The sequence below is a fragment of the Canis lupus genome, chromosome 17 (genome assembly GCF_048164855.1).
Source record: "Canis lupus baileyi chromosome 17, mCanLup2.hap1, whole genome shotgun sequence".
NCBI classification, from domain to species: Eukaryota; Metazoa; Chordata; class Mammalia; order Carnivora; family Canidae; genus Canis; species Canis lupus.
This window is the reverse complement of record NC_132854.1, coordinates 12,244,655-12,270,844: the sequence shown is the minus strand read 5'-3', so window position 1 is coordinate 12,270,844 and position 26,190 is coordinate 12,244,655. Positions and strand designations below refer to the sequence as shown.

Genomic DNA, 26,190 nt, shown 5'->3' with positions numbered 1-26,190 from the left:
GTTTGGGTGGATAGGCATCTGTGAGGCAAGGGCATGTAAGTACAGTTCTAAAGACCTAGGGGAGTGGCCTGGTAGATGAGGAAGGAGGCAAGAGGTGATGATTATCCCAGACAGAGCTAAGAGCTTCTGCTAAGGTCCTAGGGTACAAGAGAGCCTGACATCCGGAGAACGTTAAAGCCAGGCCGGTGAGCAACAGCAGAGTGGTGCCTGATAAGCAAAGCACCTTACAGTGGGAAGAAGGGAAGAAGCTCCCATTCCAAGGACAGCAGGAAGCAATGTGTGTTAAGGATTCAGAGTTAAAGCCTTAAGGATAGGGTAAGAAAGGCAGCAAAGAGACCAGACAGGAGGGCCAGTGGCAGGGACCAAGATAAGGGCAGGAGACAGAGCGAAGAGGATGACAGGTCTGTAGTCTTGAGTGCAGCTCACAGCTCACCAAAGATTTTAGCTCTCCCTCCAGGTATATGGATAAGCCTGTACTTCTCTACCCTTGGAGCTAAGTGTGGCCTTGAGTCAATGGAAGGAAGCAAAACTGACTGGGTGAAAGTGTAAGAGCCTACAAGGGAGTCCCCACACTCTCCTCCTCCGCTCCCCACCCCACAGGACATACCACCGTCAAGATGATGGCTGTCCCATCTACCCAGGTCCTAGGGTATGGATAACATGACCCCAGCCATCCTCAACAGACAGGCAGCACTGGGAAGACATAAACCTTTCTGAGCCACTGAGGTTTTGGGAGTCATTAGCTCACAAGGACTGAAGCAGACACAGAATACAATGGATGCAGTGAGGACAGATGAGAAAGGCAAAAATAGAAGACCAGAAGAGACAAGGAGGAATGAGAGATTTCAAAGTCGGTGACCATGACCATGACGCCTATTGCTAAAGAAAAGAACACTAAAAGGATAGCTGGTTTGGTATGAAAAGTGGCAATCTGTGTATCACAGATGCTGAACGTAAGCGACCAGTAGGACAGCCAAGTGCACATGTGACGCAGGTTAGTGGACAAGCAGGCCTCAGTTGCGGAAACTGAGGTATAGACTCAGAAATCACAGTAAAGGCGTGGCACTTCCTCCAGGAACACCTCTGGGTGGTGAGGGTAGCAAGGGGACAGAGTGAAGACTAGAACATGGAGGAGAAACAGGGAAGAGCAAGCAGGATGGCTGAACAGCATGAAATGCTGCAGACCAGTATGTGGAAGGGGAAAGGACTGAGAGGCTACCCCACACCAAGGACAGAAGCCAGGCTGCAGGGGCACAATCCAAGGTAACACCGCGGTCACTAGCAAAGAGGTACCAGAACCCAAACAGCCAGGCCCAAGCTCATGAGCAAAACCACAAGCCCTCCGCCTTCCAGTGATGCAAGGGAAGAATTTTCTCATCATTACTCTTCTAAAACAAAACATAATGGCATCATAAATACTCCACATTCCACAATTTATTTAGACTACTGTCAGGACCTTTAGATCGTTTGCTGTTGGTCAGTATTTTACATTTTCTGCCCTGAACAGTCAGCATCGTGACTTCAGACACTGAACTGAATACACATTTCAGGTGAATCCTCAGGAGAAACTCCCACAATTAAAAGCACCGGATGAAAGATTGGGAGCATGTTCAAGTGTTTGATATGTAGCCCAACTACAAAAAGACTGTACCACTCATCATGCTATATAAAATCCAGGAGACAGGAGATCCCTGGGTGGCTCAGGGGTTTCGCGCCTGCCTTTGGCCTAGGGCGTGATCCTGGAGTCCCAGGATCGAGTCCCGCATCGGGCTCCCTGCATGAGCCTGCTTCTCCCTCTGCCTGTGTCTCTGCCTGTCTCTCTCTATGTCTATCATAAATGAATAGAAATGGATCTTTAAAAAAAAAAATTCCAGGAGACACATTTCTCATTCAATGCCAAGCAAACGGAGTCCCCGGAGTTGTGAACTGGGGTAGTCCTGCAATTAGGAGTCACCGATTCACCCATCCTTGCAAATACCTTTTCTATCTTTGTTAATTTGCAAATTGATCAAGGAAAAATAACAACTTGTTTTAATTAATGTTTCTCTAGTCATTAGCAAGGTTGAACATTTTTTATTTTTGTCTGCTCTTCATTGACTAATAATCACACTCCTTTCTTTGAAAAATTGCCTATTAATGTCCTTTGCCATTTTTCTACTGGAGTGTTTTTCTTTTTGTAATTGATTTGTAAGAACTCTCAATATATTTTTAAAAACTTAATACTGTTGGACACCTGGGTGGCTCAGTAGTTGAGCGTCTGCCTTTGGCTCAGGTCTTGATCCTGGGGTCCTGGGATGGAGTCCCGCATCGGGTTTCCCACAGGGAGCCTGTTTCTCCCTCTTCTTGTGTGTCTCTGCCTCTCTGTGTCGCTCATGAATAAATAAATAATCTTTAAAAAAAAAAAAAAAGTAATGCTGTGCCTGAGATATGGACATATATAAATAGAGTGCTTAGTGCTTCTAAGTTTATTGACTTTTATTTGTGGTACTACTTGTTACTCATAAAACAGAGGATTGAGTGTTTATATGGGAAGGCAATAGGCGGAATGGTTAGGAACACGTGGTCTCAAGCCACAGTGCCCAAGTTCAAGACCCAGATCCTTCACTTACAGCTCCGTCACCTTGTGGTGACCTACCCTCCCATGCATGAAGCCCTAACACATGTCCTAGGACACAGTAGGTACTCAATAAATCCTGGATCCAGATATATTTAGTCAAGATAACCAATCTTTTCCTTTATTAACATAAGCAAGACCTTGCATTTGTTAAAAACTATCAAGTGACTTAAATATATTGCCTTATTTAATCTTTATTTTAAAAACTCTCAAAGATAATAATATCTAATAATCCCAATTCTCAGAGGAGCAAACTGAGGCTTCAGTGAAGTAAACTACCCCAAGGCCTCAGCTCACTAGTGGCAAAGCCACAGCTCACTCCCCAACCCTAAACCAAACTGGTTTTTCCTTTAATACTTTAAAAATCCCTCTCTACCCTTACATGATTATTCACCCATGCTCCTTTCATTTCACATGTAACTCTTATATTTAGTTATAATTTATTTTAGTGTAAAGGGTGGGCTCCAACATTGTTTTTTTGCAGCAGGATTTACTGAATGGTGTGCACCCACCACATTTGATACTCCTCCTATGATACCCTAAATGTTTACACAACGGAGGCTTATTCAGGGTTTTCTTCTCTTGCCACATACCTTTCCCCCTATCGCTGGGCCTGCATGACACAGAATCATCACATTATTTACCCCCAAGACTACACTTAAGAGAAGATGTCTCTAAGAAGCATATATTCACAGGCTGTTACGAACCTCTTTCCTAAACTATGTTTCAAAGAGACAAGGAAGGGGCAGCCCCGGTGGCACAGCGGTTTAGCGCCGCCTGCAGCCCAAGGTGTGATCCTGGAGACCCAGGATCGAGTCCCACGTCGGGCTCCCTGCATGGGGCCTGCTTCTCCCTCTGCCTGCTTCTCCCTCTGCCTGTGTGTGTGTCTCTCTCTATGAATAAATAAATAAATCTTTAAAAAAAAAAGAGAGAGAGAGAGAGAGACAAGGAAGGGGCACCTGGGTGGCTCAGTCAGTGAAGCGTCTGACTCTTGATATTGGCTCAGGTCTGATTTCTGGGTTGTGAGATCAAGCCTTGAGCCAGAGACTCCACATTAGACATGGGGCCTGTTCCCTCTGTCCCTTCCCTCTTTCTCTCTCTCTCTCCTACTCTAAAAAAAAAGAAAGAAAGAAAGAAAGAAAGAAAGAAAGAAAGAAAGAAAGAAAGAAAGAAAGAAAGAGAAAAAGAATTTATTTCGTGATGAACTCTCAGCCAGTCTTTGAAACTATTCCCAAAATTAGTCAATGTACCTCTCAAAACTTCTCTTCCTTCCTCCTAAAACTTACCCATCTTTGCCCAAGCTGCTCTGCTCTTTCTTGGCCTACCTGGGCATTCTAAGCATTATTTCAATCTCTCATTCTTTTCTGGAAAAAAAGTCCCCCTTATCTCTGCATCTTCCAGGTCCCTTTCAGTTTTTCATAACACTTTCCCACCTACACCAGTTCTGTCATTTCAACTTCCTCTATTCGCTGACCCACCCATTTGACCCTTTAAAAGTGCTCCTTTGTATTGTGATCCACCTTTTTGTAAACTACTGACCTGTCCACCTGTTTAGATCCTAAACCCTTAAGATGAGGGCTTGCTAGAACACAGCAGCACATCCCAGCACCCAACAAAGAGTCTCAGCACAGAGAAGGCACTCAGTCAACGTGGATAAAGATTTCACAATTCCTTCCCTCCCTTTTCACATTCAAGGCATTACTAATGTCCTCCCATCTCGTAATATTCAAATGGACTAGAAACCAGAGAAATAGAACCTGTTGTTGATTATCTACTGGGAGATGGGCCTCCACCCTACTTCCTCTGTTTTGGGAGGTTTCTGTTTGTTGGGACTCCCTCCACAAGAGGGTGAAGAAAGACAGTGAGGTGATGCTCAAGCCAGTTTGGCTGTAGATTTACCAACATATCTGATTGAAAATTACCGCCAAAATGAGGTTTTATCTTACCTGAGGATTTCAAAGAACACCACCACTTGTCTCACATTACCCCAGATAATACTGGAACCTTGAATTGGCTGACCTGAGAGGGTGAGGAAGGCTCCAAGCACATACTCCAAGACAGAATCATCCCACACCTTCTGCCCATTCTCCTCCAGTAACACAATGGGAAAATTTAGTGACCTGACTTGGTTTCATTTCATTTCATAATGCTGGATCTCCAAGGAGTATGGAAGGAGCATTTGAAGCTGAACCTCCTGAGATAAGATCAGTAAGGAAACTGGAAGCCACGTGACTTAAGAACCAAAACTCAAGTGTGTATAGCTGGTAAACCCATGCAATGGCCTGTGTCACAATATTTACACAAATCTTTCAGAGAAAGGATATTTTTAGGCCTTGTATGGCATACTCTGTTAAATCTAGGCCATTACGATGCTGTTTTAATAAATCTGAAAGACCCAAGGTAAAATGCTTTGGGAGCTCCAAAAGCAATCACAACTCAACCCTGCTCAGAGAAGTCTTTCTTCTGAGCTTGCATAGATATTTTGAATGCACTGCCCTCCTGACTATTCTAAATCATGGAAAGCTAATTCTGGAATTGTGAGGATTCTTCTTTCATTACCCCAAATCATAAATTCCCTTTCCTACAGCACCTTTACTACTCATGAAAGTCTTAAAATTCAAGCACACTGATAAGGAAAGGGACTCTAGGAACAGACCCTCATTTAATATAATAGAGCCCTGAAGTGCCAGGGTGGCTTAGTTGGTTAAGCATAGGAATTTGGATTTTAGCTCAAGTCATGATCTCAGGGTCCTGAGATGAAGGCTTATGTTAGGCTCCTCCACACTCAGCAGGGAGTCTGCTTCTCTCTCTCTCTCTCTCTCTCTCCTTCTGCCCCTCCCCCTGCTTGCACTCTCTCTAAAATAAATAAATAAATCTTTAAAATATATATGTATGTGTTTTAGAACTTTGAAGTTCAGAGAAGTTAAGCAACAGCCCAGCATGACTTTTTTTTTTTTTTTTTTTAAGATTTTACTATTTATTCATGAGAGACACAGAGAGAGGCAGAGACACAGGCAGAGGGAGAAGGAGGCTCCAAGTAGGGAGACTGATGTGGGACTTGATCCTGAGACTCCAGGATCACACCCTGAGCCAAAGACAGACCTCAACCGCTGAGCCACCCAGGTGTCCTTTGTTAATTTTATTGTAATAGCATTATACTTCTGTACAAAATATCCCCATTTTTAATCGTACATACTAGATATACGGGTGAAAGGACAAGAGGCTTGGAATTCACAATCTCTCTCTCTCTCTCACACACACACACACACACACACAAAGGGACAGTTAAAGTTAGGTAAAATCTTGATAGTTATTGAATCTGTGATGGATTATATGAGCTCATTATACTATTCTCTACACTTTTTTGTATGTCTGTTTTCAAGCTCTTCAAATTAACCCAAAATCATCATTAAAGGCCTGAAAACCTGAGCCTATGAAAAATGAAGTTATCGATGAAAAATTTATGAGCACATCTCACTTTTAAGTTTGTTAAGTAGCAGCCTTTATTACCCACTGAACTATTTAATTTTGCTGTTTCTGATCTCACTACCAGCCACTCACCAATGCTAGAAGAATGGGAAGAGCCGTTAAACCCATACCCTATTCATATTTAATTTTAGTCCATCTGCGAAATTGCTTTATTGGTCAGCTAGTTAAGAATATTCATTGAGCATTTACTATGCTGTAGGCATTGTATTAGCACTGACTTAAGTCGTCAAAGACAGAACAGAGAAATACTTCCATCGAAGCATGGATGGATAGGCCATAGGATTCCAAACCCTGGCTTGGTTGCTGTTCAGCCTCCTGCAAGGATCAAGGAGCCCTTCTTATTATATTCTCCTACAATAAAGCCAAACCAGAACTTAGGTGGCAGGTGCACCTGCTATGGCTTCCTGACGGACACTGGGGAGCAGCAAGAAGAAGCAAGTGGTAGTAGAGTACCCGGCAGGAGATGAAGGGAGTGAGGTTTATGGGTAATTTTTAGTATCTGTAAGCTATCTCAAATTCCTCCTTCCGCAATGCAGAACCATTGCAACGCACTTCCCATTCACCCAGGGAGTCCCTCAAGCACCCTAGTGACTACACCTGCTTTCCTGTAAATGTTTTTTGTTTCATGAGACAAGTGACCACTGAAAGACAACACTAAGAGGTGAGACACCAGCCAGGCGTCTGACTGTTCATGATGGAAGGTGTCTAAAGAAAACAGATGTACTGTTAAAGTGTCATGAGGTAACACGGAAGTGTGTCATACCTGGAAATGGACACTTGGAGGTCACTATCAGCAGGCCCACCCTCCAATAGGAAGGGCAGGTACTCAAGGAATGCTGCACATCAACGTCTGTTGCAGTGTCGTGCCTATTTTGGAACTTCTGTGTTCGACTTAATGGTTATGAAACCAGTACCTCCTCTGCAGTTCAGGTCTGCCAGAACTTTGGAAATCATGGTACAGTCATGTTTTACTTACTCTTCTTTTGCCTCAAGTCTCTAATGAGGACAGTAGCCCTCAGTTAAAAGAACTAAATTTCACATGAGAACAAAAGCCACAGATTTTGCAGGCTTTATCCTTAACATGCACACAACGGCAAAAGTCAAAAAGATGCAGAAAGTCCTCCTTAGACTAAGGGAAGAGAAGTCAGCTTGGGTTATGGAGGAGAAGCCAAGTTCTGGTCTTTTCCCAACCCTGCTCTACCCTTACCATCAACTGGTGAAGTTCAGTAGAAAAGAAAAATAAAATCCCTGTATATTATTGGCGGACTGACTGGAGTTTGAGGAATCTGGGGTGAGTTTGAAGAGCTGTCAAGTGAGAGAAAAATCAAACTAAGCAAGCTGTATATGGATATCGGCAAAGCTTCAACTCCGAACTCCACAAATATCATTCATGTCATCCTGTGTCTGCCCAGGAAGGGCATCTATCTGCCACCAGAAAGACGGCCCAGCTCCTGTCTCAAGGGTCCCACACTCAACGGGACAGTACCCCACACACAGCGTCACAAAGCACAGAGAATCACTTCCACGGCCCAGGAAGATGAGCGGTTCCAACAACCAGCACGAATCACCCGCCCACAAACAAGCCCCTTTCCAGAAAACAAACGCCAACAACAATGCAAGGAGCAGCTAAAAGTTTCCAGCTGCCCGGGAAAACATGCTGCCATCCAAAGTCGCTCCTCTCCCTCACCATCCAAGTGATCTGGGTGTACTACGTTTCCAAATATAGCAGGACCAGCTCTGGCTAAGGAAAAGTCGATTTAAGACTTCATCTCCCTGCACCCCGGGGCCAATTCTTTAAAGATGTTCTGCTATGACCAGATGAACATTGGGACTGTCTTCTTCACTTGCTGCATGCAAATCCCCAAACTTCGTAGTAATTTGCACAAATGCTGAAATTACCAAGGGATTCTATCACGCCCCCTAACCCTTGGTAAGCGGAGGCCAAACCTCAGGAAGCCGGTTTCGGGGCGGACGGCGGGGAGGGGGTGGGCGGAACCGCTTCCTTTCTGGAGTTCAGCCCACCCAAAGGGTACGCAGGGCCAACCCTTACCTTGAGTCACCGACTGGAAAAGGAAGCCCCCACTCGCCCACCCCCCTGCAGCCCTCCAGGTCACAGGTGCCAAGACCCTCCGGAATACCGGAAGAGCAGGGAGGGGGCTGCAGGAGGAATGGGGGGCAACGGAGCGTAAAGCCCCGTGTGGCAGAGGAAGGTAAACTTGGCGGGGGCGTGGGGGGTTCCCCCATCCAGGGAGGGAGATGGCCATCTGCCTCCCTAGAGATTTCCCAGGAGGGAAGGGGTGCAACGGTGGGGAGACGACCCCCCAGACTCGAGGTGGGGAGATGGAAGTTGCCGCCCTACAGGGTTTTCCCTTCTCTCCTGTCCCCATCACCACCTCTTAGTCCTGCAGACCCAGCAGGTCGTGCAGCTCGGCCTGGGCCCGACCGGTCTGGAGGAGCGTGGAAGGAGGGGTCCGGCCGCCCGCCGCGCCCGCCCTTCCCGCGGGTCCCGCACTCACCAGCAGCACGGAGCCGCGCACCACCTCCGACACGCTCTGCCGCAGCTCGGCCGCCGTGCCCGGCTTGCTCAGCGCCCGGGTGAACTTCCGAGTCTCCGCCGCGGTAGGGAGCAGCGGCGGCTGCGACATCCTCGCCGTCCCCGCCGCGCCCGCTCCCGCCGTCCGGCCCGGCCGCGCCGCCGCCAGGTGCGCCCCGGGCGCCCGGCCTGGCCCGCCCGCAGCTCCCCGCGCCGCCGCCCGCCCCGCGGCCGCGCCCTCCGCGCCGGCTCACGCCCCGAGGCGCCCCCCGAGGCGCCCCCCGAGGCGTCCGCGGCCCCCCGCGCTCGGAGCAGCGCCCGGGCTCGCTAGGGGCGACCGTGAGTGTGGCAGCGGCGGCACCCCCATGCCAGCGGGCTCCCGCGCCGGCCGCTCGCCGGGCCGCCTCCTCGGGGCGGGGTGTCCGGCGCGGCGCGGGGCGGGGCGGGGCGGGCGGAGGCGGGGCGGCGCGGCGGGCGGGCGGACGGGCAGGTCGGCGGAGGCACGCGGCGGCGGGACCTGCTCCGCGAAGCCCCGAGGGGAGGCCGAGCGCGCACGACCCCGGGCTGCGGCGGCACCGAGCTGGGACCCCGCGGCCGGCGGCACCACGCCCGTGCGCCCGGGGCCTCGGAGGCTTCGGGGAGGCGGCCTTCCCGCGGACCGAGAGCGCACGCGGCCTGGGAAGCGGCGCCCCGTCCGGGCCCGGCGCCGCGGCACTGCTCGGGCCCCCGAGGCGCGGCGAGGCGCGGCGAGGCGAGGCCGGTGCGGAGCGCCCGGGCGGCGCAGGCCGGGACCGCCGCTGCGAGCCACGCGGATGCCGGCCCGCGGCGGCGACCTGCCGCGTCACCTCGGGCGAGACCGAAACTTGCGAGCCTCGCCCAGCTCTGGAGCCGAGTGAGCACCGACGGCGACCTGCGGTCCCGCGGGCCGAAGGGGCGCGCCCAGCCTTCCCGCCGCCCCTCCGCAGCCGGCCGGGACCGCGGGACGCCGAGCCCGGGAAACCCAGAAGCGCCGGCCTGCGAGCCCAACGCGGCCCGCGAACGGGCGGCTGCCGGCGACAGCCACGGCCTTTCCCAGTTCCCATCCCTGAGGGGCCTCGTCACCCAGGCCGCTTCACCCCCTTCTCTGACCCCGGCGGCGAGAGGGCGCGCGGGGAGGCGGGGGAGTTTGCGCCGGGCCCCGGGCGCATGCGCAGACGTTTGGGTTGGGGCGGGTCCCGGGGCGGGGAGCCCGTCTTTAGGGCGGCTCTGCCGATTGGCCGGTCTGCGCGGGCCACGCCCACCGCCTGCTGATGGACAGCGCCTTACCTGCCCGGGCGGATTCCGCCGCGCTCTGGGGCAGCTTGGGGCAGGCCTTCGCCGGAGTCGCGGTGGACGCTCCAGCCCGAGTTCCCGGGGTCCTCGCGGCCGTGATCCCCGCCTGGACGGAGGCCGCCCGTCGCGTCCTGCCCCTGCGGAAAGCCAAACACTGGCCTAACTGGGGGTCTTAAAGCGGTGGGGAAAACTATCAATCTCGTGCAGAAAGCAAAACACCGCCGATTCACACTTAATGGGCAGGTCTGGCGCATAGTGACACTGGAGGTTAGGCATGCAGTTAGCGCTCAATAGAAGCTGGCCGGGTTGGGGTGTTTGCCTAGTAGGTTGGAATGCAGGATGTGGCACTGAGTGAGCCTGACGGGCTGGAAGATACGCAAAACAACTCATGTGTGATTATAAAAACAATGCACACCAACCCATTTCCTCTTCTGAGATTTAAGAGAACAGCTTAGACGTTTCCCAGCCCTCCCTTGTTTCAAGAGGAGAACTGGGTGACCCCAACGAGGTAAGGGGGATGCGGACCCACATCTCCCTGCCCTTCAGGGGGAACTTGTGCTGTTCTGTATGACCAGTCCTACCCCGCATTCACGCGTCTGGGCTACTCGGGGGTATGTCAGCTCCCTTCTTACCTAAACTGTTAGATCCTAGTCTGAGAAGCCTAAATTAAGACTTCCCTTTGGGCTGCGAACTCCTGCTGAAGTAGTCCCAGACAGCACAAACTTTTACCCCACTATGTTACCTTGGCTCACTAAACCATATCTACTTCCATAGAAAGCAAATAGATTATGGTGGGTTTTTTTTTTTTTTTTGTATGTTTTTTATGGGTTTTTTTTTTTTTTGTCTTAATTAAAAACACACAGGTTGTGGAGTTTCCTTTTTTCTTTCTTTCTTTGCCTTTTTTTTTTAAGAAATATATATATATTAAAAAACAGAGCAGATATGTTTGGAAACTGAAGGGTTCCACCAAACCTCCTAATTTCATCCATGTCTCTACTAGTTCTAAATTCCATGCTTGCTTGCTAACTCATTAGATTCTAGAATGAGTAGAATTTCACTTAGGAAGCAGAGGGTGATGTGTAGGGTGCTGACAGTAATTACTGGCAATGTATTTTTTTTTCTTTGTTTGGGGATTTTTTGTTTGTTTTAATCTATTTGAGAGAGAGAGAGAGCACAAACCAGGGGAGCAGCACAGGGAGAAGGAAAAGCAGGCTCGTTGCTGAGCAGGGAGCTTGACATGGCTCCACCCCAGGACCCTGGGATCATGACCTGAGCCTAAGGCAAATGCTTAACTGGCTGAGCCACCCAAGCGCCCCCATTACTGACAGTGTAGTGTCTAATCAACGGCAAGTTCTTTCTTTTTTCTTTTAAGATTTTATTTTTAAATAATCTCTAATCCAACATGGGGCTCAATTCTACAACCCTGAGATCAAGAGTCATATGGTCTACTGACAGAGCCAGCCAGGTGCCCCTCAAGTGCTAATAGTCAAAGAAGGAGGCATGGAATATATGAACTAAGCTCATGGAATATGGATCTTCCCAGCAACCCAGAGCTGAGTCTTTTATTTTTTTTTCCTGGTGGAGTGTTTTAATAAATGGGACATTTCTCATGTTTTAGTTTGAACAGAAACTTGTTCCTTACTATTATAGGTTGAATTGTGTCTCCTAAAAAGACATTGGAATCCTAACCCTGATACCTGTGAATGTGACCTTAATTTGCAAATAGGATTTTTGCAGATGTCATCAAGTTAAAATGAGGTCATACTGGGGGCGCCTGGCTGGCTCAGTCCATGGAGCATGTGATTCTTGTTCTCAGGGTCATGAGTTTCAGCCCCATGTTGGGTGTAGAGATTACAAAAAAAAAAAAAAAAAAAATTTAATAAAATGAAGTCATATTGGATCAAAGTGACTGATGTCCTTCTGAGAAGAGACACAGACACACAAGGAGAAACCTCTGTGACAACAGAGGCAGAGATTGGAATGATGGATCTACAAGCCAAGGAATGACAAAGATTGTTGGCAACCACCAGAAGTTGGATGGGACAAAGAAGGATTCTTCCCTTGAGCCTTTGGACAGAGCATGGCCCTGCTGACACCTTGATTTTAGATTTCTAGCCTCCAGATCTGTAAGAGAATACATTCTGTTGTTCTAAGCTACCCAGCTTTTGGTACTTTATTACAGCACTCCTTGAAACTAATACACTTACCAAAGGTTTTTTTTTTTTTAATCCCCATCAGAGGAGACCTAGGACTGTCTAAGTTTTTACTACTGCGTAAACTCTCCTGAGAGAGGTGTCACACCTTTATAAAAGGATGAGCATCACCTCCAGGCAAGGGTACTGTGTGGAATAGAGATGCATAATGTTTAAGGTGTGGTGGAAGAGACATCCATCTATTTTAGCTTCAGGGAGTAGCTCATCTTTGTTTTTCCGAAACTATAAGAAGAAGCTTTCTTTCTGTTTTGTTTTGTTTTTTTTTCTTTCTGTTGAGGATGACACTAGTAGGTAGTAAAGATGAAATGTAATTGCAGCTGGTTTGAAAATTTGCATATAAATGACTGTACCACACCCAAATACTTATAATTCAAACATTACCCATGTTTTAAAGATAACGTCTTACTGCATCATTTCCTTATTAGCTTTGCCTTTAGGATTTGTATGTGTCTTAATGACATAATTAGTTTAAATCTTTTCCAGGTAAATCTTGAAGAAGCCTATCCATTTTTAGTATAAATAAAAAATAACCTGTAAAGACTAGCCAGTCCTGTGGATTATAGCATCCAGAAAAGTGTGAAAGGGGCTTTCGTTTTTTTATTCTATCCTTGCATTGATTGAATTTTTAAAAATGGGCATCTAGGGGTGCCTGGGTGGCTCAGTGGTTGAGCATCTGCCTTTGGCTCAGGTTGTGATCCCAGGGTCCTGGGATGGAGTCCTGCATCACACTCCCCACAGGGAGTCTGCTTCTCCCTCTGCTTATGTCTCTGCCTCTCTCTCTGTATCCTTCATGAATAAATAAATAAAATCTCTAAAAAGAAAAAATAGACATCTAGTATCATACTTTTTTTCATACAACTTGGGCCCTTTATTTTACAAAAAATGTGTTGAACTCTGTTGTATACAAGGCACTACTAGAGATCGATATTTTTAATTTTTTTTTTTTTTTTTTTTATTTATGATAGGCACACAGTGAGAGAGAGAGGCAGAGACACAGGCAGAGGGAGGGAGAAGCAGGCTCCATGCACCGGGAGCCCGACGTGGGATTCGATCCCGGGTCTCCAGGACCGTGCCCCGGGCCAAAGGCAGGCGCCAAACCGCTGCGCCACCCAGGGATCCCGAGATCGATATTTTTAATAATAAAATTCTGAGGTTTCTTAAAATCTGATGAATAGACCGAGTTTTTTTACTGTGGCAAAATATACGTCATGTGCACTTAAAAGAATACCATTGGATATTTCCTTTCAAATATGAAGTCATTATTACCATATCCAGTTGTCTCCTATATTTCTTATAATTGTTAATATTTATAATTCAGCTGTTTTAGACTATAGCATAATACATCGTTTCGTGTTTGAACTTTGTTTTTTTTTTTTTTTTTTTTTTTATAAATTTTTTTAAATTTTTATTTATTTATGATAGTCACAGAGAGAGAGAGAGGCAGAGACACAGGCAGAGGGAGAAGCAGGCTCCATGCACCGGGAGCCCGACGTGGGATTCGATCCCGGGTCTCCAGGATCGCGCCCTGGGCCAAAGGCAGGCGCCAAACCGCTGCGCCACCCAGGGATCCCTCGTGTTTGAACTTTGTATAGTAAATAGTTGCTTTGCTACAAAACTAATAATAAATTAGTTAAATTATATTAGCTAGAAAAAAGAAAAGACACTGGTGTTTAAAATAGAATTTGTTACCAGCCAGATTCATTCTATTCCCTTTTCTTTAAAGGACACCATCAAGGGGCACCTGGGTGGCTCAGTCAGTTAAGGGTCTGACCTGTGATTTCCACTCAGGTCATGATCCCATGGGTCATGATCTCGTGGGTTGTGAGGTGGACCCCTGGGCAGAGCTGCACCAAACCCTTCCTTGAGCCCCATGTCTGTGTCTGAGGGCTTCACCTCAGTGGAGAATCTGCTTGAGATTCTCTCCCTCTGCCTCTCCCCCAACTTGTGACTGTGTGTGTATGTGTGTGCATGCATGCTCTCTCTCACTCAAATAAATAAATCTTTAAATAAACTAAAGGACAGCATCAATAGTTTGTCACTATTTTTCTAGGACAAGGAATCCAAATTGCATTTTTTTTAAAAAATTGCAGAAATCCTTTCAAGAGATGATACTGTCTGACTTCCATCGAAATCCCTAAAAATACTCTATAACACTCTTTACAGAATAGTGTATCAAACTATGGGTTTCCCTAAGTTTAACCATCTATTACCTTGAGATTGTGAGGAAAAGTCTCAAATCCTACCCTCCACCTTCATAATGAACAACTGAAAATGAATCTGGTCTAGGTTCAAGGCTCTTTAGTCCAGTCGAGATATTGCGAGGAGGGCAGCCCCAGTAGCCCAGCAGTTTAGCGCCGCCTTCAGCCCAGGGTGTGATCCTGGAGTCCCAGGATCGAGTCCCATGTCAGGCTCCCTGCATGGAGCCTGCTTCTCCCTCTGCCTGTGTCTCTGCCTCTCTCTGTGTGTCTGTCATAAATAAATAAATAAAATCTTAAAAAAAAAAATATTGGGGGGAGTAATCCTGGTGACTGCAGGGAAGTAAAGACCTTGTTCTGAAGTGCTTAGAACTTCCTCTTTTTTCCAGAAACAAAATAGTTCTGGCCTTGGGTAGGCAAATGAACTCAGAAGAAAAGAAGTCACAGTTCATGATCAGCTCTTCCAAATTTACTGTACCTCGTTTTAGTGGGAGTAGTGGAGAATAAGAATTCCACAAGAGTGAACTTGTTCATTTCTGAACTTCTGTGACTGGTCTGACTGGTGAGGAAGACTCACAGTGCTGGGGGACCTGGATATACACCCTACTATGTGTTCATTATTCCAGGGAGAGAGCACTTTACAAACACCAATAAATATCAGAGCTGCCACTTCTTACACACTGAAGTTCACTGAAACATGAGGCTTCCTAGCTCTTCAAAAACAATCGGTGTGTTTTGGGTTTGGGTCAGTTTTGTCCAATAGTGCAAAGGATAAAATATGGGAAAACACTAAGGACAACTAAGGAAAACACTAAGAAAAAAAGTGTGAAAAGAAATTTCCATATATTAAATGAGAAAATACAGATATTTTACATAAGAGATGGGGGAAAAGAACCTTGCACAGACCAGTCTGACAATTAGAGTTGTATCTGTCAAACTGCCCAGATTGTGTCCATTTGCAACCAAATATTTGTATAGAGTTGGTTGCATAGAGTGACCTGAGTAACTATGTAAAGTACAGTGATGTTACCCTGAAAGAAAATAGGACCAAATATTTTTATCTTACCACTTATATTTTTTTAAGATTTTATTTTACTTTATTTTTAAATATGTATTTGTTTGAGAGAGAGAGAGAGAGCACAAGCGGGAGGGGCAGAGGAAGAAGGAGAGAGAATCTCAAGCAGATGCTACGCTGAGCTTGGAGCCCAATTTGAGGCTCCATCTGATGACCCTAAGATCATAACCTGAGCAAAAAACCAAGAGTCTGACGCTTAATGGACTGCACCATCCAGGTGCCCCTAAGATTTCATTTTTTAAGTGATCTCTACACCTAATGTGCGGCTCGAACTCACAACCCCAAGATCAAGAGTCTCATATCTACTGACTGAGCCAGCCAGGCACCCCACCACTTGTATTTTTTAATGTTTAAAACACATTTATTATAGAGTGGTTTCATTCAGCCTGGTAGTTTACTGAACAGTAAGACCCAGGGACAGCTCCTGCACCTTCTGTAATTTCTCTCTATAAAATTTTAAACCCACAAATTCTTGCCAATTACATTGTGTTGTGAGGGTAGGGAAGAAGTAAAACTCTGAGCCATCGGTGCCATAAACCAACTTCTTGGGACACCTGGGTGGCTCAGCGGCTGAGCATCTGCTTTTGGCTCAGGGCGTGATCCCATAGTCCTGGGATCGAGTCCCACATCAGGCTTCCTGCATGGAGCCTGCTTTCTCCTTCTGCCTATGTCTCTGCCTCTCTTTCTGTGCATCTCTTATGAATAAATAAATAAAATCTTAAAAAACAAAAACAGCTTCTTGTCCTAGCCTATTTTCTCTGCAAAACTACAGGTTGCTGGAAGTATTAACCAGTACCTTCTCCTCACTCACCCCAATCCCAACATTTCTGCCACTCAACAAACAGAGAAAAAAAATCCAGCTGCATCAATATCCCTCTTGAATAAATGAAAATTTATCGTTAAATGTGAAGGAATAGCTGAGCTCTAATACAGAAACAAAATGTAAGGAATTGTTAGTAAAATGATTCCATCAACTTTTATAGATTATGAAAGAAAGGGGCAACCATGTGGGATTTCTTTGCTCAGATTTTTTGCTTTCATCCTATTTTGACTTTTGACTCTTTTCTGAGTTGTTGACATATTGCTTAGATGATTTAGAATGATCTGTCATTTTCTAACATCAAAATAAAAATTGTTTACTCTTTTTATTGTCGTGTGTATGGAAAATTTTTAAAATAATCATTAGAGATAGCTTTAGGAAACAACTATTTCTGTAGAACATTACATTTATCCTCATCTTTTATTAATTGACACAAGTGTTTTCAGTCAACAAACATTTATTGAGCATCTATTATGTGCTAGGTGCAATTCTAAGCACAGAATAGATAGCATGGTTTTTGAAAGATCAAAATTTCTGCCCTTGTGGAGCTTCTATTCTAGTGAAGGAGACAAAGTGGAAGTCAAGTAAGCAAAAGGTAGACTATTTTGGTAGAGGCAAGTACTAAGGTAATTAAAAAAAAAAAAAAAGCAAGGGAGGGACTAAATGATCAATAATTATTAGCCATTAAATACTTAGGAAGTATTTCAAGAAATTGTGAGAGCTGTCTACTATATACACAGAGAGGGTCTAGATTGTGAGTTGAAACCACCTACCCCAAAGCTAACAAGATATTCTATCACCAACTTCTCTTTCTTTTTCTCTTTGAATTAGATGCAGAATTTTATCCTCTTTTAACTGCTTATCACTAGCAGTTTTGTTTGTGAACATTGTTGGTAATCTACAAAGACTGAGTGACACCAAAAGAGCAAATTGTTTGTTCATTTCATTTTTGGTCTGTAACATATAGTCCAGAATACCATTAACACCCTATTGGGCCTACATTACAACGCCTAAGTTAGTCATGTCATCATTTAATAAAACAGAGTTGGTGACTGATGTTGAGTGAAAATTGCCTTTAATATCATTGAATATCAAGAACCTACTCTTGATATACTAGATATAATCACATAACGACCATATATAATAATGGTGAATGAGTAACCATTAGTTTGGTTTAAAAGTGCTATTGCTGAAGCCATTCTGATCTCATCAGATGAATTCCCACAATATTCCTGCAATATGAATAAGTTAAAGTTCATGTCACAGATGAAGTATAGAAACACAAATAGGGATATGTTCCTAGGTAACTTATGATCTCTGCAAACGAGTAAGATGGGACTGGTGTAATAAGGCCATATCTGAGGAAGTAACTAGAGCTTTGTCCTCAATCATTTCCATTGTAAGGAAGGCTTTTCAATCAGCCAATAGAGCAGGAATCAGGCAGGAATTCTGCTTAATTATTTAAAAGCCTACCTAAATTGGCCAGTTGAAACAGCGTCCAAAAGGGCCGCCTGGCTGGATCAGTCAGTAGAGCTTGGGACTCTTGATCTCAGGATTCTGAGTTCAAGCCCCACTTTGGGTTTAGAGAAGAAAGAAAGAAAGAAAGAAAGAAAGAAAGAAAGAAAGAAAGAAAGAAAGAAAGAAAGAAAGAAAGAAAGAAAAGAAAGAGAAAGAAAAGAAAAGAAAAGAAACAGGATCCAAAATCCAGTTTCCCTTGAAAAAGATTTAGGGACACCTGGGTGGCTCAATGATTGAGCATCTGCCTTCGGCTCAGATCATGATCCTGGGCTCGAGTCTCGCATCAGGCTCCCCCCAGGGAGCCTGCTTCTCTCTCTTTCTCTCTCTGTGTGTTGCTCATGAAAAAATAAATTTTTAAAATCTTTTTTAAAAAGGAAAAAGATTGGGCAGCCCAGGTGGCTCAGTGGTTTAGCACTGCCTTCAGCCCAGGGCCTGATCCTAGAGACCCGGGATCAAGTCCCACGTCAGGCTCCCTGCGTGGAGCCTGCTTCTGCCTCTGCCTGTGTCTCTGCCTCTCTCTCTCTCTATCTCTCATGAATAAATAAATTATTTAAAAAAAAAAGAAAAAGGAAAAAGATTAATTTAGCACAATTTACATAATTCTTTTAAAAATAATAAAAATACAGAGTTTAAACAGAAGAGGGGATGCCTTCAACAACAAAATAAGTAAGAATCAGGGGGGAAATTGACCTTAGAAAAAGGATTAGGTCTCTTAAAAATATACCACTTCTCATAGCAGAAAAATGTTGATCTCTAAATGCCTTTTTCAGGCTTGGGCTCTGCAAGAATGTTGGCCAGGATAAATAGCGGAAGAGCAAAGCCAAAGGGAATCTGGTGTGACATCCCCTGAATTGCACCCAGAGGAAACCTTAAGGCAGAATCGCTCTTTCACTTGGGAAAAAGCCTCAGTGTCTAAAAAGGCAATGATTCTGTTGAGGGCTGGTAACCTAATTTGCCATCACTACATCATCTGTTCCAGGCTGGCTTCATAGTTTGCAGAGCCCAGTGGGAAATAAAAATGGGGAGCCAAAAAGAATTTCAAGAGCCCAGGGGCCCTTCTAAGCACAGTCCTGGAGGCCCCCTTCACCATTAGCCATTAACCCTTTAGATGATCCCAAGGCAGAGGGAGGTGCTCAGAGTTACCAGGCAGTGGCTACAGATCAGCCAGTAAAGACAAAGCTCAGTGTTTTAGCAACAGGTCCTGCAGTACCAGCTGTACCAGCTTTCATGTCTCCCAGACATTAGACAGACTGACTTTAAAGTTTCCGGCACTTGGTAGAATGAATAAGTAAGCAAAATAGATCCTTTTGACTCATGGAAAAGATAAATGCATGTAGATACAATAAAATCTAAAGACAGAAATTAACAATAAACCCACGAACCTGAGATCTGTGACATCACTCAAAAGCAAGTTTGAATAAACTGATGCCAAGGATTTCGATAGAAAAGGAGAAACCAATACTATTCAGAAGCATGAGCAGTAATACTGAAAGGCTTGGCTAAGCCATGTTCCACCCATGACCATGGCAGTGACCATGAAAAGAACTGAAACAATAATGCTGTAGAAATGCTTGCTCAGCAAAACCAAATCCCAACCAGAACTTAAAAATATATTGAGGGCTTCACACCTATCAGGATAGCTACTGTCCAAAACACAGAAAATAATAGGTATTGGCAAGGATGTCAGAAACTGAAACCCTCATTGTACTATTGGTAGGAGTAGTACAGCTGTGCGGAAAACAGTATGGTGGTTCCTCAAAAAATTAAAAATAGAACTACCTTGTGATCCAGCAATTCCACATCTGGGTATATATCCAAAGCTTTGAAAACAGGGTTTTGAACAGGTGTTTGTACTCCCATGGGCACAAAGCAGTATTATTCACAATAGCCAATAGGTGAAAACAACTCAAGGATCCAATGATAGATGAAGGGATAAATAAAACAGCTATATCCATACATTTCAGCCTTAAAAAGGAAAGAAATTCTGATACAGATAACAACATGGATGAGCCTTGAAGGCATAGTGTTAGGTGAAATAAACCAGTCCAAAAAAAGACCAATATTGTATCATTTCACTTTATGAGATAGTAGTAAAAGTCACAGAGACAGAAAGCAATGGTGTTGCCAGGGGTTGGAGGAAGGGAGGAATAAGGAGTTAGTGTTTAATGGTACAGAGCTTCAGTTTGCGGCGATGAAAAGAGTGCTGGAGATGGATGGTGGTGATGGTTATACAACAATGTGAATCCACTTAATGCCACCGAACTGTGTACTTAAAAATGTTGAAGATGGTACATTTTATGTTATGTATATCTTACCATAATTTTTTTAAATATATGTGTGAAGCTTGTAGAGGTACTTTTTTAGAAAAAGAATACAAAATTATATGGGGCACCTGGGTGGCTCAGTGGTTGAGCCTTTGGCTCAGGTCATGATCCCGGAGTCCTAGGGTTGAGTCCCACATCAGGCTCCCCACAGGGAGCCTGCTTCTCCCTCTGCCTGTGTCTCTGCCTCTCTCTCTCTGTGTCTCATGAATAAATAAATAAATCTTTAAAAAAAATACAAAATTATAAATATTATATGGTGGGGGGCACCTGGACACTTCAGTCAGTTGAGCAGCCAACTCAGTTTTGGCTTGGGTTGTGATCTCAGGATCCTGGAATCGAGCCCTGTGTCAGGCTCTGTGCTTAGTGGGGAATCTGCCTGAGGATTTGCTCTCTCTCTCTATCTCTCTCTCTCCCTCTCTCTCTAAATGGGTAAATAAATCTTTAAAAATAAATAAATAAACAAACAAACAAACAAACAAACATCAGGCACAGAAGTGGGTATTTAGTATAAGGAAAATCACACAAATTAATATTTTTAGAAGCTACTAAATGCCACAAACATCACAAAATTCAGAAAAATAGCAGTGTTTCTACTTAATGAACTTCCTTCTGCATCTCTAAAATGCTTTTTTTCCTACAGTTTTTGTCTGCACATACTCAGATAGTCTCTTCAAAAGTCAATGATTTTGTGATATATTTCATAGAGAAAATAGAAGGAAAATTCTTCATTGTATCAAGTATGCTTCATTGAAATTCTTCAGTTATTAATAATTTAGAGAAGTCCTTTTCAACTTTGCAATTAGTTATTAGTCATGTGTTAGAACTCTCTTGGATTTCATCCAATTTGAAGGAAGCACTAACAAGTTTATCTCATATACACACTGTATTTTAATACACAGGGTATTTTAGGGTCTTTTTTTTTCTGTAAATGTTTTTGAACTGACAGTATTCAAAAGCCAGCCTGTCATCCGTGTCCTCATTGTATTGGAGTATTAAGAGTTTAATATTCTCCTTATCAATGCCAATATTTCATGTTTAATTCATATGAATTTAAAATTATTTTCCACTGAGTTCATATCATTCACAGCTCTTAATTAATCAGATTTTCAAACAATACAAATGCCATTTATTCCTCTTGATAGAATGTCCCCTCCTCATAGAAATGACTGGATTCAGTATGATCCGAAAGTTTTGTGTTATGCTTTCCAACTCTGTGTCAAAATAACTTCTATCGACTTAATCGCTTGTCTTAACTCTTTCATTTCATACTCCACTAATGTTTAGCTGAGCTTTCTCTCCTTTTCTAAATAAATGAGTTTAAATAATGTAAAATAAGCTACCCTTTATATACATCTAAATAGGAGTTTATACCTTCTTATATGTTTCTTTGTAATTGTAATGTTCCAAAACATCTTTCTAAATTGCAGTTAATATGATGTATTCCTAACTCAACCTCCTTTAGCAAATCCCAAAACTGTCCATGAAGGAAATCGAGGTGGAGAGACATAGCAGGCTTAGTGGACTGCAGTTAAAGCATCCTACTCCAGAGTCCACAAAAACTCAAGGCCTCAGAACGCCTTGCTAGGGCCTTCCCTCCCAAGGCATTAGAAAGGGCAGAGGGCAGAGGGGCCCTGAAGCTTAAGCAAACCCACTTCTGCCACCAGTCTCTAGAGAAGGTGTACCCTAGAAGTCATGTCCAGAGTACAAAGTCAGCAGTTTGCCAACTCTTGTACCATACTTTAATTTTCTCTTGTTTCATGACAGCCTCCGGCCAGACTCCTGCTCCCCCTGCTAGAACTGGGTGTGATGAAGAATTCTTTGCTTCTTCCCATCCCTCCCCCTCCTTCCTCCAGTTGGCTGCTTTTCCACTCCTCTTGCATTCTGGGAGATCAGGATCTGGGTCTCTGCTGTTGCTGACAGGTTTCATTAGCCTGATGGAAAGGTTTCCCCTGCTCAGGCCCTCCTTTGGCAGCTGTCGAATCGCTGTCATCCTCTCGGTGCGCTGAGTCCCAGCTCAGGACCACACGGACCCCGAGCTGCCTCAGTGACGTCTGTGTGATGCAGGCGGGGCCTGGCAGTCAGTGGAAATCCAACCATGGACCACACGCCTGTAGTTCACGCAAAGAGAATATATTTTGATCGATGAAAATAACAATACAACTTCAAATGCCCCAGATGGGATCTCTGTTCTTTGACCCCTGTTTGCTCCTCACCTGTCTCTGCAATCACAAAAGGAGATTGAAGATTTGTTGGACTGCAGGCTTTAAAATGAGGTGACAGCCCAACTGTCAGGTGCATTCTCAATGCCTCATAATTGCAGCCTTCAGCACATGCAAAATAAAATTACACTTTCAGTGCCAGGAATGATAGTTTCAAAGGCAGAGAACATTATTCTCTCCTTAAACTTCCACATGTCTCCCAAGTGGATATTCTGGAAACGGTTTCTGGAGAAAAATGAGCACACTGCCTTTTGCAAGGAATCACACACTCTATATTTTGGGAGAAGATTTCCTGAGTTACATTGTCCTCACCTGTAAAAATGAGATAATCGCTAAGGTCCTTCCAGCTCCAATATTTGAATTCTACATTGCTCTATTAATCATCTTTCCCCTTTATTCCTTCCTTCTTTTCTTTCTTCCTTTCTCTTTCTTTCTTGTCTTCTTTCTTTCTTTTCTTTCTTTCTTTCTTTCTTTCTGTGGGGTTGGCCTTTCGCTTTCTGTATTTACGTATCACAGTAGGCTAAATAAATAAATAAATGAATAAATAAAAAAATGACCAAGTTCCATCAGGTGTAGACATGTTTCAACAAAAACCCTTGGAAATGAGAAATCCCAGCCTGTGGTCATAGTCCTAGGCCTCATTTTTTGGGGAACCTACAGGTGAGAATTACTATTCAGTCTTTGTTGTAGACTGAATAGAGTTCCCCCAGAGTGCCTGGGTGGCTCAGTCAGTTGAGCCTCTGACTCTTGATTTCTGATCTGGTCATGATTGCAGGCTGGTGGGATAGAACCCCATGTCAGGCTCCCTGCTGAACAGAGAGCCTATGCGGGATTCTCTCTTTCCCTCTCCCTCTGCCCCTCCTGCTGTCCCCTAAATTTCTTTGTAAAGGTAGTAAGTATTCTAGGCTCTGTAGGCCCTATAGACTCTGTTGCAACTTTGCCATTACATTGCTAAAGTAGCCATTGACAATATATAAATTAATAAGCATGGCTGTGTTCCAGTAAAACTTTGTTTTACATGGATAAAATTCTATTTTATATGTACATGGCTTTCTGAATTTTATGTAATTTTCACTTGACATGAAGTACTATTCTTTTTAAAAAATCTCAAAACAGGAGTGACTGGGTGGCTCAGTGGGTTAAGTGTCTGCCTTCCCCTCAGGTCATGATCTCAGGATCCTGGGATCGAGCCCTGAGTTGGGCTTCCTGCTCAGTAGGGAACCTGCTTCTCCCTCTCTTCCCTGCTCCTGCTCTCTCTCACTATCTCTCTCTCTTCCTCTTTCTCTCTTTCTCTCGAAATAAATAAATAAAATCTTGTTTAAAATTTTTCAAAACATAAAATCCACTCCAAGTTTATGGGCCATACAAAAACAGGTGGCAGTATAGATTTCAACACAATACCTATCTAAATTATAGCTACTGCCTTTGCAGAAATTGACAAGCTAATCCTAAACTCATATGGAAATTAAAGGGCTCCAAGATAACCAAAGTAATCTTGAAAACAACAACACTGAAAGATGCATATTTCCCAATTTCAAAACATACTACTACAAAGCTACAGTAAACAAAACTGTGTGGTATTGCCATAAGGACAGATAAACACATTACAAAAATAATATCAGGCCACTATCTCTCATTAATGTAGATGTAAGAAACCTTTAAAAATATTAGCAAAGAGAATCAAAGACACCATGACCAAGTGAGGTCTATTCCAAGGGTTCAACACTGGTTAATATTTGAGAATTGATCAATGTAATCTATCATATTAACAGAATACAAAAGAGAAGAAATATGTGGGAAATATCAGAAAGGGAGACAGAACATAAAGACTCCTAACTCTGGGAAACAAACTAGGGGTGGTGGAAGGGGAGGAGGGCGGGGGGTGGGGGTGAATGGGTGATGGGCACTGAGGGGGGCACTTGACAGGATGACCACTGGATGTTATTCTGTATGTTGGCAAATTGAACACCAAAAAAAAATAAATTTATTATTAAAAAAAAAAGAAAAAATCACAGGATAGTACTGATTGATGCAAAAAAAATTGACAAAACACTCATTCATGATAAAAAAAAAAACTCTCAGAAAAATAGGAACATAAGGGAACATCCTCAACTTCATAAAAAATGACAAAAAAGCAACAGCAAGCGTTAAACTTTGTTGTAGAAGACTGAATGTTTTTATAAATTTGGAAATAAAGCAAGGATGTCTACTCTTAGTACATAGTACTGGTTGCTCTAGCCAGTATAATAAAGGAAGAAAAGGAAATAAAAGTCATAAAGATAAGAAAAGAACAAACAAAACTCTCCCTTGTTTCATATTTTATAATGCTCTTCAACAAGAATCACAAGGAATCTACAAATATACTCTTAGAATAAGTGAGTGCAGTAAGCTCTCAGAATACAAATATACAAAATCATTTGCATTGCTATATACCTGCAATGAAAACATAAATACTAAAACTAAAATACAAAAATATTTATAATTGTTTGAAAAATGTATAATAGATATAAATGTAACAAGACGTGTAGGACTTCATGCTGAAAACTACACAATGCTGGTGAAAGAAATCAACTATCTAAATAAATGTGTTCAGGGACTAGAAGACCAAATATAATAAAGATGTCATTTAGCTTCAAATTAATATATACAGTTAATAAAATTCCTATAAAAAATAGCAAAAAGGGCAGCCTAGGTGGCTCAGCGGTTTAGCGCTACCTTCAGCCCAGGGCCTGATCCTGGAGACCCGGGATGGAGTCCCACGTGGGGCTCCCTTCATGGAGACTGCTTCTCCCTCTGCCTGTGTCTCTGTTTCTCTCTCTCTGTGTGTCTCTCATGAAGAAATAAATAAAATCTTAAAAAAAAAAAAGCAAAACAGTATTTATGGATGAGATTATTTTAGAATTTAAATAGAAATGCAAGCGAACCAGAATAACTAAAACAATTTTTTCAAAAGAGGAATAAAATGGGATGAATCTGTCTACCCAATTTTAAGCTTGTTATATAGCTAGTAATCAAGACTTCATAGTATTGGGGGAAGATAGACAAAAAAAATCAGTGAAATAGAGTCAGCCCAGAAATAGACCCACACAAACATGCCCAACTGATTTTTGACAGAAGTACAAAAGCAATTCAATGGCAAGATAGTATTTTTAACAAATAGTGTTAGAGCAAGCAATTTGACATCTTCAAAAATGAACCTCATCCTCAGTTTCATACTTTACATAAAATTAACTCAAAATGAATCAAAGACTTAAATGTAAAACATAACACTATTAAAAGTTTAGAAAAAATAAAATCTTTGGCATATGAGACTAGACGCAGAGTTTTTATACTTCACATCAAAAGCGTGATACATAAAAGGAAAATTTCATAAACTGGACTTCACTCATACATTGCTGACACTTTTTTGATAAGATCTGGTATCAATGGAATGCTTTCTGATAACACTAGGACTCATATTCTTCCTGCAGATAGACCTTAAATGGCTTACTGATGAAATATCATGATATCAATCGTCCAATTATTCAATTAGAAACAACCAAGGTCATATATTTGAACTGTGAACACTTTGCCAATAATTTTAGAAACAAGTTTGCTTTTCAGAGTTATAAAAATGTTGAGGTGGGGAGCACCTGGGTGGCTCAGTGGTTGAGAGTCTGCCTTTAGCTCAGGTCGTGATCCTGGGGTCCTGGGATCGAGTCCCATGTTGGGCTCCCTACAGGGAGCCTGCTTCTCCCTCTGCCTATGTCTCTGCCTCTATCTGTGTGTCTCTCATGAATAAACACATAAAATCCAAAAAAAAAAAATGTTTTTAAATTAAAAAAAACGTTGAGGTAGGGGAATGTGCAATTCAGTAGTTTCTATTGCTATTTGGGTCTA

At 43.6% G+C, this 26,190-nt stretch overlaps 1 protein-coding gene across 6 annotated transcripts in view; it reads right to left on the bottom strand.

The window, feature by feature from the left end:
- DOCK9 (dedicator of cytokinesis 9) overlaps nt 1-8,777 on the bottom strand; it is a 279,300-nt gene extending 270,523 nt beyond the window's left edge. For 4 of the 6 annotated variants that reach the window (XM_072782523.1, XM_072782529.1, XM_072782544.1 and 1 more), the window contains exon 1: nt 8,620-8,777. In XM_072782523.1, coding sequence (XP_072638624.1) covers nt 8,620-8,748 — 129 coding nt within the window. In that variant the 5' untranslated portion in view covers nt 8,749-8,777. The remainder of the gene's footprint in view (nt 1-8,619) is intronic. The other 2 variants (XM_072782549.1, XM_072782558.1) reach the window with 1 other exon arrangement.
- Nucleotides 8,778-26,190: the final 17,413 nt, after the last annotated feature.